The sequence below is a fragment of the Tamandua tetradactyla genome, chromosome X, assembly GCF_023851605.1.
Source record: "Tamandua tetradactyla isolate mTamTet1 chromosome X, mTamTet1.pri, whole genome shotgun sequence".
In the NCBI taxonomy this organism is placed as follows: domain Eukaryota; kingdom Metazoa; phylum Chordata; class Mammalia; order Pilosa; family Myrmecophagidae; genus Tamandua; species Tamandua tetradactyla.
The window spans coordinates 146,276,850-146,292,590 of record NC_135353.1 but is presented as its reverse complement, the minus strand read 5'-3'; the positions used below and the strand labels follow the sequence as shown (position 1 = coordinate 146,292,590).

Genomic DNA, 15,741 nt, shown 5'->3' with positions numbered 1-15,741 from the left:
TATTGCTGCAAAAACTGTACTTTTGTATATTGATTTTATACCCAGCAAACTTTATATATTATTTTATTGATTGAATGGTTTATCTTTGTTTCTTTTGGATTTTTCTTATACACAGTCTAATGATCTGTTAATCATGGAACCTTTAGTTCTTGTTTTCCACTCCTCAACCTTTTTATTTCATCTACTTCCCATCATTACACTTGTATGTGCCTCTATCATAATATGGAATAGAAATGGCGATTCCAGTCATTCTTAGTGTACAGATGATCTTTATAGTAAAATCAAATGCCTTGCCATACAAAACAATAATTAATTAAAACATGCATATCATATATGTCACTACAAATGAGGGTCAAAAATAAAATGAAAATCACTGCACTGTGCTATGCAACATATCAGTAGATGTTGTCAAGATCTGGGTCTTATAAAATTGAATAGAACTGCCTCTTCCTTGTACAACACAGATCTTTTAGAACAAAAGGTTCCCCAAAGTCTAAATTTGTCTGGGACCAGATCTCATGGATCAGTGCGTTTTTTTCTGACAGTTCACTTCCTGTCCTGGAACCCTGACTTTTGCAATAGCTGTCCATCTGACATTTCTCCTGGAGCTGCCCAAACTTTGTCAAGGGTTTAAGTTGGGAAATTACTCGGAGCTTACCCAGAGGTAGTATTTCCCAAGGAACCTTTAATCAAGGACCCAGGAGCAAAAATGAGGACTCCCTACCCCTAAAGAGAGGATGTAAGGTATTACTCATCCCAGAAGTAGGGAGTATTGCAGAGTCACGCTCCAACTCGCTCTGCCCCTGCTGGCTGGCCTGGGAAACCCCAGCCAGCGTTTGCCGGATGTGACTCAACCTGACTTCCGTCCCTTGTCTGTGGGTAGGGAGGCATCGGGCAGTGTGAAGGGGCAGAAATCGTCAAAGGAAGGAGTTAAGGCCGGGCCAGGAGGTAAGCTAAAAACCATGAGAGAGGTTTGACGGAACCCACTACCTCGGAAGATAGCATCCCCACAGAATTCCACTCCTGCTGTCAACCATGATAGGCCCCGGGGAAAGGATCACTTGATATGGTGCCCTCTGAATTCGCTCTGTAGGGACTCAAGTGAGGGAACTGGACCAGAGTGTCGTCATCAGGCCCAAAGAGGGAGAAGTTCCGGACCCTGCCAAAAGTCATTAAAAATCCCTAATGTAAATTCTAGGGGAATCCCCGTATCTCCATAAGCCCGGAAGTTAAACCGAACCCCGCCCCTGCTCCTGGCTCCGGGAGGCCCTAGACATGGCTGTAAGGCCCACGGGCAATCTCAGTTGGCTCCCTGGTTCATGTGGGAAGGGGAGTAAAAACCTTGGGCTAAGGTCTGGCCAATTCAGGCCACCAGGGGGAGACATTCCAGGCCCGGCCAGGAGTCAGGTTCAGAACTCAAAGTGAGGACTGAGGGGACTGCCCACATACCGGAAGGAAGGGGAGGCATCACAGTTAGGGCTTACCTCTGTGGTCAGCCATGGCCACATCTGGCATTCTGTGTCTCCCCATGACTACCTTGTTTGAGATCTTATGTGTGTGTGTTGGGGTGTTGGTCTAATTAGTGTAAATCTCATGTGTGCAGAGGAGGTAGTAGTAGGGAGTCACTATGTGGAACCAGAGCATTGAGCAGACCAGTCATCTAGGAACACAGGAGTTTCCACAGAGCCATAAGAGTTGTCAGCCATGAGGGTTCCAGGGAATATAGGCTAGGATGAGGCCTCCCTAACCTCCTCCTCAGGGGTCTTAGGAATATAAAGACGTTCTGAGGGGATAGGTCAGCAGAGGGAGAAGTCCCATGCCCTAATGAATATTGAGAACCCTAATTACCACAGCTCAGAAAGGGGCCCACTGAGCTTTGTCATTGCTGTCATTACAAGGTGCTGCAGGTATAATCAGATGTAGTTCCCCCTGATTTCCTTCTCCAGGGTCTCAAGGAGGTGAGAGCCTTGGTATTTGGGGGTCAGTGTCAAAACAGTAGAGCAAAGCATTTCCACATCCTGCAGAAATCAAGGTGGCGACTCTGAACGTGAACTAAGAAAAGTATCTCTCTCCCAGAGCAGGGGCATCTTCATGGAGTCTGAAACTGCCAGGCCCTGCTGTTATCCCTAGTAAGCCCCAGGCAGAACTGGCAGACAACAGTGCAAGGCTCACTCCAATTCTGTCCATAGCACACTGAGGGGACAGGCTGTTTAGGGAATAGGAGCCTTGCAGTTTCCTAGCGAAATGGCCTCGAGGAAACCTGCAGAATCCATCTTCATTCAACCCATGGTAGTATCTCCCTGCTGAAGGAGCACACATAATTTAATCCTCTCTCATTCAGGTTTCCTCATCACCTGCCCTCCAACCCTCAGTCATCATGCCTCGGGGTCAGAAAAGTAAGATTCGGGCTCGTGAAAAACGCCGCCAGGCACGGAAAGAAACTCAGGATGTGGTGAGTCCTCAGGCTCCTGAAGAGGTGCCAGAAGAGTCCCAGGTCTCCTCTTCTCCCAGCTCCAAAGATGTTCTCCGGGGCTCACCTGCCGCTGAAGCACCTAGTACTCAGGATCCTCAGGGAGCGCCATCCACCAGCACTTTGGCTGCAGCTGTTCCGTGCCCAAACTCTAATGAAGATACCAACAACGAAGAGGAAGAAAGTTCAAACCCATCGCAGGCCCAGCAGTTTCACAGAGATCCTATACATAAGAAGGTGGTGATGTTGGTGCATTACCTGCTATACAAGTATCAAATGAAAGAGCCTATAACAAAGGGAGATATGCTGAGAATTGTAATCCAACCCTACAAGAATCACTACCCTGACATCCTGAAGAGAGCCACTGAGCACATGGAGCTTGTCTTTGGCCTTGACCTGAAGGAAGTGGATACCAGCAAGCACACCTATGTCCTTGTCAACAAATTGGAAATAGGCTACGATGGGAGGATGAATGAAGACAGAGGCTTGCCCAAGACTGGTCTGCTGATGACAGTCCTGGGGGTGATCTTCACGAAGGGTAACTGCGCCACTGAGAAGCAAGTCTGGGATGTGTTGAATATGATGGGGATATATGCTGGAAGGAAGCATTTCATCTACGGGAATTGTGAGAAGCTCCTTACCAAAGATTTGGTGAAGGCAAAGTACCTGGAGTACCGACAAGTGCCCAACAGCGATCCTCCATCCTATGAGTTCCTCTGGGGTCCAAGAGCTTATGCTGAAACCAGCAAGATGAAAGTTCTGGAGTTTCTGGCCAAGGTCCATGATACCGTTCCCAGTGCCTTCCCAACCTGGTATGAAGAGGCTCTGAGAGATGAGGAAGAGAGAGCCCGAGCCAGAGTTGCAGCCAGGGCTCGTACCAGTGCCGTGGCCAGTGCACGTTCTGGGGCCACGTCCTCCTGCCCCAAATGAAGTGAGAAAGATTCTTCACATCATGTCTGAAGAGAGAAGTCAAAGTTCTAATTTGTTGAGTGTTTTTGGTGGGGCTGGGGGCAACCTGGATAATATCCTCTTTGTTTCCTTGTTCTGTGTTGTAACATGGATACTTTTTTTTTTTTTTTTTTTTTTACCAAATGTTGTTTCTTTTAATACTTGGTTTCATTGGCTTTAGAGTCTAAGTTTAGGAATGATATTGATCACATATTGGCTACTGTTAATGATATTTGAGAGTAAGAATTTACTATTTTGTAGAACAATTGGGAAACTTTCCACCTTATTTAGTGAACTGGAATAAGATAACATGGCATTGCATAGGCATTCCTTTAGAAAGGTAAAGATCTCATTAAAAGAGTTAGGATCAAGAAATAAAGAAAAGAAATAAAAGTAAGTTCTTGGTTTCACTTTCAGTGTGTTCTGTAAAAGTAAAAGTTTTGCTTATTTAGTACAGACTCTGAGGTGATGAAAAATTTGGATATCAGTGATGGTAGCATAATATTGTTGATATAATTAATATTGATGCGTTAAACACTTGAAGGTGGTTAAAATGGAAAATTTTGTGTTATATAAATGTTACTGCAATGCAAAAATAAAAAAAAAAGTTATAGACCTGTTTTCGCCTAACTTATTCAAGACTATACTAGATATTAAATTGTAATAAATAGGAACTCTTCCTCACTGGCTCTTTATTCCTCAGTAGGAAATTGTAGGATAGAGAGGACCCAACCCATGCCCATAGAATGTTAGAGTAGGAAAAGTGATTAAATCAGGCAGATGGTGAGATGGTCCCTAAGATTTAAAGGACAAATGAAGAGAAGGAATGGGGGCTTGCAGGGTCCCACATGAGAACAGGTCAATGTAAATGCCATGAGGCACGTGGGTGCGGAGCCTCGGGAAGATCACAGCACTTAGTATGAATAATTTTAAATTAAGCTGGGTATTCCCTCAGAAGGGGCTGCGGGAGGGAGTGGTGACCAATGTCCAGACCCTCACAAGTGGTGCCTCACAGTTAACAGGCTAAAGCCTGGAATGCAAAACTGCTTTTAGTGGTTTTACCTTGGTATCATGGGTAAGCCAGAGAGACGTACCCAACTGGGGCAGGATTGGAAGGTGTCCTGTGTTCTTAAGCTAAAGCAGTTAAATAGATTGAACAGACTAAGTGTTTTGTGCACATCGTCTTGGGGTAGTTTCTAAGAAATAAAAGTGATACTCCCTTGAAGTGGAATGCTCAGAAGTCACTGCACTAGCACTCTTTGCCCTGGGCTAGAAAAACCAAAAAACACTCCATTAAAAGGGCATTATTATTAGATTAGCTTGAGTGTAATTTGACAGACTACCCCCTACATTTTAATAGGGGTGAAATAAATGCACATAAGTGTGGTTTGGACTAAACAGTAACTGGGTGGGAAAGAAGGTGGTTGTCCTTGACACAAATTCTAGGAGCCATGAGCTGCATCCAGGTGGGCAGGTCACCCCACACCCATATTAAATAGCATCTCCTAAAACGGGAGAAACATTATTTAGTTTTACTTATTAAATTGCCTTTTGGCTTGTTTAGTGGGCTTAGTCATAGAGGATTGCAAATTATCTGATATCATCTCCTGAATAATAATTTAAAAATCCCCAGGAGGGACAGTGCGACTGTGGCAGAATTTTTGCCTGCCATGGCGGAGGCCCGGGTTCAATTCCTAGTGCCTGTTCATGCAAATTAAAAAAAAAAAGTTTCCCAGAGGGCATTTTGGTAAGGTTTGGAGTTTAAATTAATTGTAACAACTGCCAATTATTAAAGGCCAATCCATGCCAGGCACTGTATCAGGTGCTTTACATACATTACATACATCCGAACTGTCCTAAAAGACAGGGCTTATCATGTCCACTGCCCAAAGAACCTAAGGTCCACAGACCTTTGCCAATTTTCCTGAATTCATTTGACTCCTAAGTGATAGTATTTGAACTTCTTTGAATTCTTCCAGAGCCCACAGGTTTCCACGACTTCCAGCCTGAGGTAGAGCTTCTGTATTTTAGTTCATTTTGTTTCTCACTACTCCATAAAGCCTCTTAGGCAAGAAAAGAGGACCTTGCAGCCAATGTATGAAAAGCACATGTAGTAAAGAAAGGTGCAAATGAGAGGGTACATTGTTTAAGGAGAGTCTGTGAGCTTCATTTGCCTAGAGTCACGCTGCCCATAATCCCAGGGTTCCTTGTGAGCTGTCACTGCCCAGAGGTTGGCACATGTGATCATGTCACATGTCACAGCACCTTCTCCTGAACCTTCCCAGTGTGCCCTCTTGTACAAATTGGATCTGGACCAGCTCTTCACTGCTTCCTCGGAGGCCGCACCCGGCTCCAGGACAACAGGTAGCCAAGAATTCCTGCTCACCCTCTGACGTAGTGCACTCCACCTCCCTGCAGAAGTCCCCTGACTGTCCCATCCCTCACCATGGTATCCCTCGAACCTAACCGCCCCTTCCACCTAAAGATTCACTTTGGACACTGAAGATTAGTCACCCGCTCATTGCACTCAGACACCTCCAGAACACTCACAGAGGTATTTTATTTCCAAATAGGCTTGTGAGTAAACTCAATTTGGTACAAAATCTACTAGTTTTGGGAATATAACCCTGAAGTTAGAGAGGAAGTTTTAGAAAGCAGATGAAGTCAGAAAAATAGATTTAAATGACTTACAATAGGCCACTGAATACATATACTGATGTTTGAGCTTAACTATGTGGTTAAAAGCCAAAACCTCAGCCTCATAAATGGAAGATAAGGGAAGGCCATAGATAAGACCACGCAACAACCATGTACAGAGGCTGAATTCCTTAAAAGCGTGGAATCCCTCCAGTGGGTTGTAGTAGTTTTCTATTTCTGTCCTAACAAACTACCACAAACTTAGTGACCTACAACACATACCTATCTCACGTTTCTGCAGGCGAGAGCCTGGGTTGGCTCTGCTGATTTTTCTGCTCCAGTATTCACAAGATCTAAATCAAGCTGTCAGATGGCTAGGTCCATTTCAAAGGCTTGGGAAGAATCTCCTTCCAAGGTCATTCAAGTTGTTGGCAGTATCCAGTCCTTGGTAGCAAGACAAAGGGATCTGTTTCCTTGCTGGTGGTCAGCTGGATCCACCATAGTTCCTAGAAGCCTCTCTCCAAGAGTGCTCACATATGGACCTTCACATCTCTGGGCCAGCAATTACATGTTGACCCTTTTCATTATTGAAATCTCTCAAAATGTCCCTCTCTGCTGTCAGTTCAGTAACTTTATTACATCTGCAAAATCCCTTTACCATGTAACATATTAATGGGTTCCAAGGATAAGGGCAGGGAAATGTTTGTGTAGCCATATTCAGCCTAAATCCAGAGGTAGAAAATATTTCCTTTGCAAACATGCTCGCTTTTATAATAAAATAAAATAATTCACCATGCTTCAAATGCTTTTGTTTGTATTGCCCCAGGGACAATTTCTGATTTTACAGTAACCCTAATGGCACCTGTATAAATTTGGGGGCGTGTTCATCAGGTTGTTGGAAGTACAGACTCAGAAGTTATTATTTTTTCCAGACACCCAAAGGCAGAAGAAATGTCTCTGCTTATTGAGATTATGGGGTTTATTACAAAGGTCAGTGTGGAAACAGGCCATTGAGTAAAAAAGGATGAGTCCTTCCTGAAGGATCTTTTTGAAAATTGATATAATCCTGTCTTTGAAAATAAATGTCACAAATGAGCACTAGAAAAAGTTTGCAGTGCCAGGAAAATTGACCTCAGACACTCCTCCAAGAATGAATAGGGCTGTTGTCATGAACTATTATAATACCTCTTTATTGAGCACTTATTATGTAACAATTTATGGGAGAGACTACAAGTGCTCATTTGCTCTCCTTCTGGGGTTCAGGGGGAGACTGATATTTCCCAGTCCACTTGTGACTACTCAAGTCACATGTGACTACCTCTGCCACTAAAATATGAGTAGAAGCAGTGGTAATCACTTTCCAGGCCAAGGCATTTGAGAGCCATTTTGCCACCCTCAGGCTTTTTGTGCCATTCAATACCAAATATGGAGACCCCGTGCTGAGATGTGGCACAATATTATGGAACCAGCTGACATCCTTAAGTTACCTGACACCTGGGAGCTCCTGCCAACTCAACAGTGGATTTTATGTGCACGACAAATAAATTTTGGTATTGTTAAGCCATTCATATTTCAGGCTTTTTCCATTCCTTCTGCTAACAATAATTTTATGTCTAACACAGACCTAGTATTTCTATTGTTAGGCTTATTTAAATATTCTAATTACAAAGGTAATAGTGGGTACTTACTGGCTGCCAGAAATTCTAACAATATAAGTAAATCAGAATTCCTTCTCCTTAATATATTCCTCCAAAATTCAGCCTCTCTTCAAAACCAACCACAATTAAAAACTTTGCGTGTATTAATTTAAAGTTAGGCTAGGCTATCTCTTACATAGATGTGCTATAAAAATGCATTATAGTTTTTCACATTCAGACATAACTATGTACATATTATTGTACCTCTTGCTCTTTCCACTTAATACATTGAATGCAGAATCTTTCCATGACAGCACATATGTATCAACCTCACTCTATTAACTACTCTTTAGAATTCTGAAGTATGACTGTCACATCAAAATTTAAACACTCACCTGTTTCCATTTGCTGCTATCATTAATAGAAATGAAATCAGCATGGCTGAACATGAATTTTTGGACATATGTGCATGTATTCTTTTAGGAAATGCATAGCAAAGTGTGAACTGGATTAAAGAGGACAGAATATTACAATTACAGATTTTAATATTTATCGCTGAAGCTCCATTCCAATAATGCAGTACCACTTCTTACTTGCACATATCAATGTATGTGAATACCCTACAAATTTTCTTTTATCAACCTTTTAAATTTTAGTCAAACTTTCACATGAAAATATATTTTCTCACTGTTATTTTAATTTGCATTAATTTTTAATCATTTTCATTTAATTGATTCTCTTTTCTCAATACTCTGAGCAGAAAATTAATTTACTCCTGCACCACCACAAAGCAGGATTGTGCATGATCTCTTGAGTACCAGGATACCTCCAGTATGCTTTAAAGTTCTGGAATCTCAATAGGACGTTTCTTTTACTTTGAGAAGCATGGATTTGTTATAATGACCAGGTGTCAGGGAATGGGTTCAGACTGAGAAGCTCAGCTAGTGAAGGTCATCAGGAGGTTCACGTGTAGAAAGAAAGCCCATGTGTCAGAGTCCATCTGTAAAAGGAAAGTCAAGAGAACCCAGAGCAACCTGGCAGCCTAGGTTCTGTATCTAGAGCTCTTCATAGGATTAAAAGTATCCATAAGGAGAATGTAAATGAGGACTCTAAAGGAGCATCCAGGACAACTTACATAAGCTTAAAAAAATCTCTGAATCATCATTACCAACCTAAGTTTCAGGGGATGTGAGTGAAAAGATCTACTGCACAAAAGGACTAGAGGTGCCTCTGATTCCCCACTCTACCTTAGACTCTCCGCAGCCACTGTCAGGCTGACTCTAGTTGGCTCCCCTGCATTAACGAGTGATGTCATTGCTGGATTCTGGAATAGCCATGTATCTTGAGCTTTCTGGAAGTTCAGTGCATCCTTGCCAGTACACTAAGGCTGCAAGCTGTTTTGATGCCTGCTGGAGATGGATATTTCTTCCCCTACATACAGTGACCTGATCCACTGAAGTTGGGGTTGTGTGAATGGGCAGAGTTGGTGATCGATGACAGTCAAAACAGCCCAAGGATGACCACCAAGTAGTGGAAGGGGGTGTGCAGCAGTAATGAGTGGGAAATTGGAGGGAGAATTAGCTGCAATTAGTAACCTCAGTGATTGTAAATAGAAGGTTGAGGGTGAACATGTCTTGAAAAACAATCCAGCGGCTATCCGCAGTTCAACTGCCTCTGAGGATTCCTGAGTTCTTTGCAGGCCAGAAGGCAAATGTCTTGTAGTTGTGTTTGGTGGCCTATGTTGCTACTGAGTGCACTAGGGAGCTCGCCCAGAGTACCAACATTTATTGGCTGGATGGAGAACAATTGCTGATTGTACAGCTCCTTCCTAAATTAACCGTGGGCAATGAGAATACATGGGTCTAAAGATCTATCCTTATAATTTTAAAAGCCCTGAGTTGGTTAATTTGAAAATAAAAAATAAATAAAAAAGATTTTGAATCGACCATTCCCAAGGTCATTACACGATCTGTAGTATATTTATATCATCTTTAACTGGGAAGTGAGCACATTTGAAGGCGGAGGGTCAGGAGACAGAGGGTCTCAGGCCCTTTGAGAAATAAGATGAGATCCTGAGGTCTGAGTAAACCATCTGCCCCGCCCCGACAACAGGGGTCACACGGTGTCCCACACTGGCTGCACCTTAGAACAAGGTCCCCCTTTACTTCGTCTTCTGATAAAGTTTGGCAATTGTAGGGGTGGGATGGTGGAATATGAGGAAAGAGCCTTAGTTTAAGGCTGGCTGACTTAGGTCAGCAGACAGAGTAGTCTCGTGCCCTGCCAGATATCAATAAAACCCCCCATATGAATTGTGTGGTAACTCCCCTCACAGAAGGGAAAGGGCCCCTAAAGAGAGACCCTCTGCCCCAGCCTGCCCCAAATGTGGGCAGCAGGAAGTGGCTTTTCTTAACTTCCTGCCTCTGAGTGACAGTCTGAGAGGTGGGCGTGGCTTCAGGTCACCACAGAGTGGATGCTCCAGGCTCTGGCTGGAATTAAGGTAAGGACCCTAGGAAAGATTTGAGAGTACCCCCTAGACCAAAAAAGAGAGGGCCCCCAAGAACACAGCCCCTGTTGTAAGCTCTGAGAAGCCTCACAGGGATGGCCTGATGTGCTCTCTGAATTCTTCCTTCGAATACTCAGGGAGATAGCAGGATGGGCCAAAGTGTTGGCCTCAGGCCAGCAGAGGGAGTAGCTCCCGGACGGCGAAGACCCTGAGTGAGATCTGTAGGAATAACCACTCAAAGAGAAGATGGCTCATAACCCCGTAGTGCTTACAGAACTAAAAAGCTTCAGATTAGGGTTACTGGATGTGACAGACCCTGGCATCTGCTTCTGGTTCTGGGAAGTGAAGGAATTTTTGTGAGTTCTGTGAGGGGGATACTTTCAGATCAACAGAGAAACGATTCCAGGCTCTGACAAGAGCAAAGACAAGGAGCACTTGTGAGGTGTGAGGAGACCCTAGCGACTCCGGGAAGGAATCGCCTGACTTAGCGTGCTCTGATTTCCCGCTTTGGGCATCAGGGAAGTGAAAGCTTTGGATCAGGTTGTCGAGCTCAGGCCAGTAGAGAGAGGAATCCCAGGTCTTAATAGCAGTAAAGGTAGGTCCCTGAGTAAGGTCTGAAGAAAAATTCACCTCAAGATAGCGCAGACCTTTGCCCCTGTTGTCAGCCCAAGGAGACCCCAAGTGTGGTACATCGGACATGACGAGCCTTGATTTCCACCTTTGGCTTCTCAGTGAATGAAGGTTTTGGTGCGAGGGGGGCGGCATCAGGTTAGCAGAGAAAAGAGCTCAATGTCTTGCCAGAAGGTATGCTAGAGACAGACCCGAAGTGAGGTGTGAGGGTGCTGACTATGAAAGAAGAGAAGGAACCCACTGAACACCGACCTTGGTGAAAGGCTCTGCCGGGGCAGGAATCACCTGAGATAGCACACTCTGAGCACCCTCAGAATTGGAGCTGTGGGGACTCAAAGAAGTGAGAGCATTGAACCAGCGCATCTGCTTCAAGCAGGAGAGGGAGGGGGGCTAAACCCAAACACAAGTAAAAAGGAGAACTGACTAACATCTACCCACCCACCCCCAGCCCCTTCCCGTATCACAGGGGAATCTGGGTAAGGTTTAGAAGCTGAGGCACACTTGCAGTTTGTCTTAGGGTGGGTGGAGTGTTCCAGGGATATGTGGTCCTTCTCTGAGGGAGCATCATTCCCAGGCACTTCAGCAGTGTAAGGACCCTGAGAGAGGACCGAGGGAACCACCCACACCAGAGCAAAGGCAACTGCAGGGAGTCGGGCCCTTCCCATGCGGCCAGCCCTGGAAAGCCCTAGGCAGTCTTGACATTCTGAGCCCTAAGCCCCACAGCCTCCTGAGGATATCTGGGAGATGAGTGCATTGATCTAATTGGTATAAGACCTCGAGTCCGCACAGGGAGGGTACCAGAAAGTAAACGTAAGGAGTCAAAAGGAGGAACCTGAGGACTGAAGGGACAGCCCACCCCAGAACAGGAGGGCTCCACAGAACCATGTACCCTCTCAGTGCTGGGAGGTTTCATTCAGGGCTATCAATCTGAGATGCACCGTCCTTTCTGGAGATCGGATGTTTCAGGTAGATGAGTGTCCTGGTCTAAGGGGGCAACCTCAGGTCAGTCAAGAGGGGACCACAGAGACAAGGTACAGCAAGGTGAGGAACCTGAACATTAAAGAGATGCCCCAGCCCCTGAAGAGAGAGGATATTATATACACAAACCTACCTGTCCCTGCTGTAAGCCCTGGGACCCCAGGCAGGTGTGACAGAAGGAGGTGCACCCTCACTCATACTCAGGATTTTAGATAGCTGAAAATATATCGGGTCTAAAGGCATAGATCTCAGGCTAACAGAGAGGGGAGTCTCAGACCCTTGCAGGAGTCAAGGTAAGGACCCTGAGTGAAGACTGCAGGGACGCCCCACCACGAAGAGAAGGGCTTCCTCAGAGCCCTACAGGCACTGTCAGCCCTGGGTCAAAAATGTTAGGATGAGGCCCCTCTAACTTCTTCTTTAAGGGTCTCAGGGTCTTGCGCCAATGGGATGTATCTCAGATCATCAGAGAAAGAAGTCCCAGGCCCTATCAGGAGCCAAGGTGAAGACCTTCACTGAGGACTGAGAACCCTATCTTAGAACAGAGAAATTCCCACAGAGTTCTGCCACTGCTGTCATTCTGGGTGTCCCTGGGAGGTGTGGGCAGAAAAGGTGGCCCCTCACTTCATCCTTTGTCATCTCAGGTTGGTCTGGGCTTTGCTAAGAGGGGTAAGCATCCACGCGGCATGTCAGAAGGACCCCAGATCCTGAAAGAAGTTGAGGTAGCCCTGAATGTGAACCTGAAGAAATGCACCATCCGCTTAAACAGAGAGGACTCCACAGAGGCTGAACCTGCTGAGTCTGTTTGTCAGCCCCAGTAAGTCCCCAGCAGAGCTGGCAGGTTATAACCTAGGGTGAATTCTAATAACCTCCATAGAGTCCTCAGGGGACAGGCTGACCAGGGGAACAGGAGCCCATCGGTTGATAGAGCAGTGCTGCCAGGGAAACCCGCAAAGGCAGTCTTCCTTAAAGTCAAGGTAGTATCTTCCTGCAGAAGGGCACACACCATCTCATTCTGTCTCTTCCAGTTGCCTGAATCTTGCACTCCTTCCTGACACTCCTGACCAAAGTCATCATGCCTCGGGGTCAGAAGAGTAAGCTCCGTGCCCGTGAGAGACGTCGCCAGGCCCGAGCAGAGAACCAGAATCTGGTGGGCGCTCAGGCTGCAGCAGCAATGAGACAAGAATCGTGCTCCTCTTCTCATCGTTTCAAAGGTGCACGCCAGGGGTCATGCGCCGCTGGGACACCCAGCAATCCCCATGGGCCTCAGACAGCCCCCTCCACCAGCACATCTACTGCAGTTATTTCAAATTCAAGGTCTAATGAAGGTGCCAACAACCAAGAGGAGGAAATTCCAAGCCCCTCACAAGCACAGCCAGCCATTCAGCAAGCGCACAGAAGCCCTCTAGACCAGAAGATAGTTCTGATGGTGTATTACCTGCTGTACAAGTATCAGATGAAAGAGCCTATTACAAAGGGAGACATGCTGAGAAATGTAATCCAAATGCACAGAAGTCACTTTGCTGAAATCCTGAAGAGAGCCTCTGAGCACCTAGAGCTCATCTTTGGCCTTGATATAAAGGAAGTAGACCCCTACAGGCACATCTATGTCCTTGTCAACAAGCTGGAAATAAGCTACAATGAGATGCTGAGTGAAGACAGAGGCTTTCCCAAGACCGGCATTCTGATGACCATCTTGGGCCTGATCTTCATGCAGGGCAACAGTGCCACTGCACAGCAAATTTGGGAGATGTTGAATACGATGGGGGTGTATGCTTGGTGGAGGCACTTCATCTACGAGGAGCCCAAGAAGCTCATCAAAGATTTGGTGAAGGAAAAGTACCTGGAGTACCGGCAAGTGCCCAACAGTGATCCTCCATGCTATGAATTCCTGTGGGGTCCAAGAACCTGTGTTGAAACCAGCAAGATGAAAGTATTAGAGTTTTGGGCCAAAGTCTGCAATTCCACACCCAGTGCCTTTCCGGCCTGGTATGAAGAAGCTGCAAGAGAGGAGGAAGAGAAAGTCCAAGCCAGAATTGCAGCCAGGGCTCGCATCAACGCCATAGCCAGTTCACGTGCCAGGGCCACACCCAGTCGTTTTTGAAGTAAGATTGTTCCTGTTGTGTTTGAAGAAGCCGGTCACACATCTAATTAGTCAGACTCAGGAGAGGGCTAGAGGCAACTCAATATATGTGACCTTTGTGCTCCTATTCTATGTGATAACGTGGATTTTTTTCATAAATGATGTTCTTTTAAATAGAAGGTTTAATTGCTAAGCTTCATATTCTAAGTTTGAGAATGATATTGGCCACGTATTGATTGCTGTTTATAAGGTTTAAGAGTAAGAATTTTACTATTTTGCAAAACAAATTAACAAACTTTTCATTTTATTATTAAACGATCTGGAACAAGATAACATAACATTTCCTTGAAAATATGAGAAAAGTTTGAATGAAATAATTTGGATCACAATAAAGAAAAAGTAAGAAATGTTCAATTCCATGTTCTCGAATTGCTTTTAGTGTGCTGTTCTGTAAAATTAGAACAAATGTACTGGATACCCTTAGCTTATTAAAGAATGTAGAAGTTGTTTTTATTAAAAAAATAGTTACTTAGCAAGTAAAACCTACTACGTTTACTTGCTAAGCAGCCTTATGGCTGATTTGATGTATTGTATTCTAGAGTGCTGCATATTCTTTAATATCTTCTGGATATAAAAAAAAAGTCTCAGAGGGGAGATTGATAAGGTCTAGGGTCAAAATAATAACAACTTACAGTTAGCAAAGACCCAGTTCACATGAGGGACTGGGCCAGGTATTTTGCATACATTACATACATCCCAACTGACCTACAGTATAAGATATAAATGAGCCAATGAACAGGAGGATTACTTATCAAGCCCACATCATAAATGAAGACTCGAAAGTTCATAGAGCTCTGAGTTTCCCATGTTCACATGGCTTAAAAGACACAGAGCTGGGACTACACCTTTGGTCTGAATACATCAGGGACCATGTAATTCCACTCCTCCCAACTTGGGTAAGACCTTCTGTCTCTTAATTGTTTCCCTTTTCACTATGTCACGATGACTTTCAAGCTAACCTAAAAGACCTTGTGAACAACATACCAACATATAAGGAGAGATGAAAATAAGTGTAAAACACAATTTAGGTATTGTATATGGGCATTATTTGCCAAGGATTCTTCTGCTGCCAACTCCAGGGTTCCTTGAGAGCTGGCTGGGTCCAGGGACTGGCACATATAGTCAGTCCCCACACCTTCCCGTGTCATAGTACCTTCCCCTGGGCCTTCCCCAGTGTGCCCTCCTGTCCAACTCTGGAACATGACCTGCTGACAAGCTCTACACTGCTTCGTCTGAGACTACACCCTGTTCCAGGAGAGCATAGAGCCTGGAATCACCTGCCTTTTCTCTGACATTGAGCTCTCAACTTTCCTGCAGAAGTCCCTTAGCTATCCTAGCCCTCAACATGGAATCCCTCAGAAAGCAACAGCCCCTTCCAGGCAATTATTCACTTTTGACAGTGAAGTTAAGTCATCTGCTCATTGCCCCTGGACACCTCCACCCCACTGGCTGGTGAGCAGGGTCTGATTTTGCACAGAGTCTTGTGGTTCTTGAGATACAACCCTGAAGTTAGACAGGAGGTTTTAGAAAGCAGAGGATAGAAAGGAAGTTTTAATCTGGCAAGTTAGTTGATATAAGCCACTGAATATATATACTGATGAGTGAACTTAACTTGGTCAAAAACCAAAGCCTCTCTCATAAATGGGAGAGGAGGAGGGCCGTGAAGTCACTATATCACAACCATCTACGGAAGCTGGATTCTTAAAAACTCTGGAGTTCTTCCCAGGGTGAGGGTGGGGGGGATTTATAATAGTTTTCTATTGCTGTAGTAACAAATTATCACAAACTTAGCAACATG

General features: G+C 44.9%; 2 protein-coding genes across 2 annotated transcripts; both read left to right on the top strand.

Annotated features, from left to right (window-relative positions):
• Positions 1-791: 791 nt before the first annotated feature.
• Positions 792-3,524, top strand: LOC143670474 (melanoma-associated antigen B10-like). Its single transcript, XM_077145280.1, has 2 exons — positions 792-948; positions 2,342-3,524. Exon 2 carries the CDS (start codon positions 2,378-2,380, stop codon positions 3,398-3,400), a length of 1,023 nt encoding a protein of 340 aa, XP_077001395.1. The 5' UTR covers positions 792-948; positions 2,342-2,377; the 3' UTR covers positions 3,401-3,524.
• Positions 3,525-10,134: 6,610 nt separating this feature from the next.
• Positions 10,135-14,103, top strand: LOC143670823 (melanoma-associated antigen B10-like). The gene is made up of 2 exons (XM_077145821.1): positions 10,135-10,189; positions 12,829-14,103. The coding sequence occupies exon 2, from the start codon at positions 12,876-12,878 to the stop codon at positions 13,902-13,904; it is 1,029 nt and encodes a 342-aa protein (XP_077001936.1). The 5' UTR covers positions 10,135-10,189; positions 12,829-12,875; the 3' UTR covers positions 13,905-14,103.
• The last annotated feature ends 1,638 nt before the right edge of the window (positions 14,104-15,741 follow it).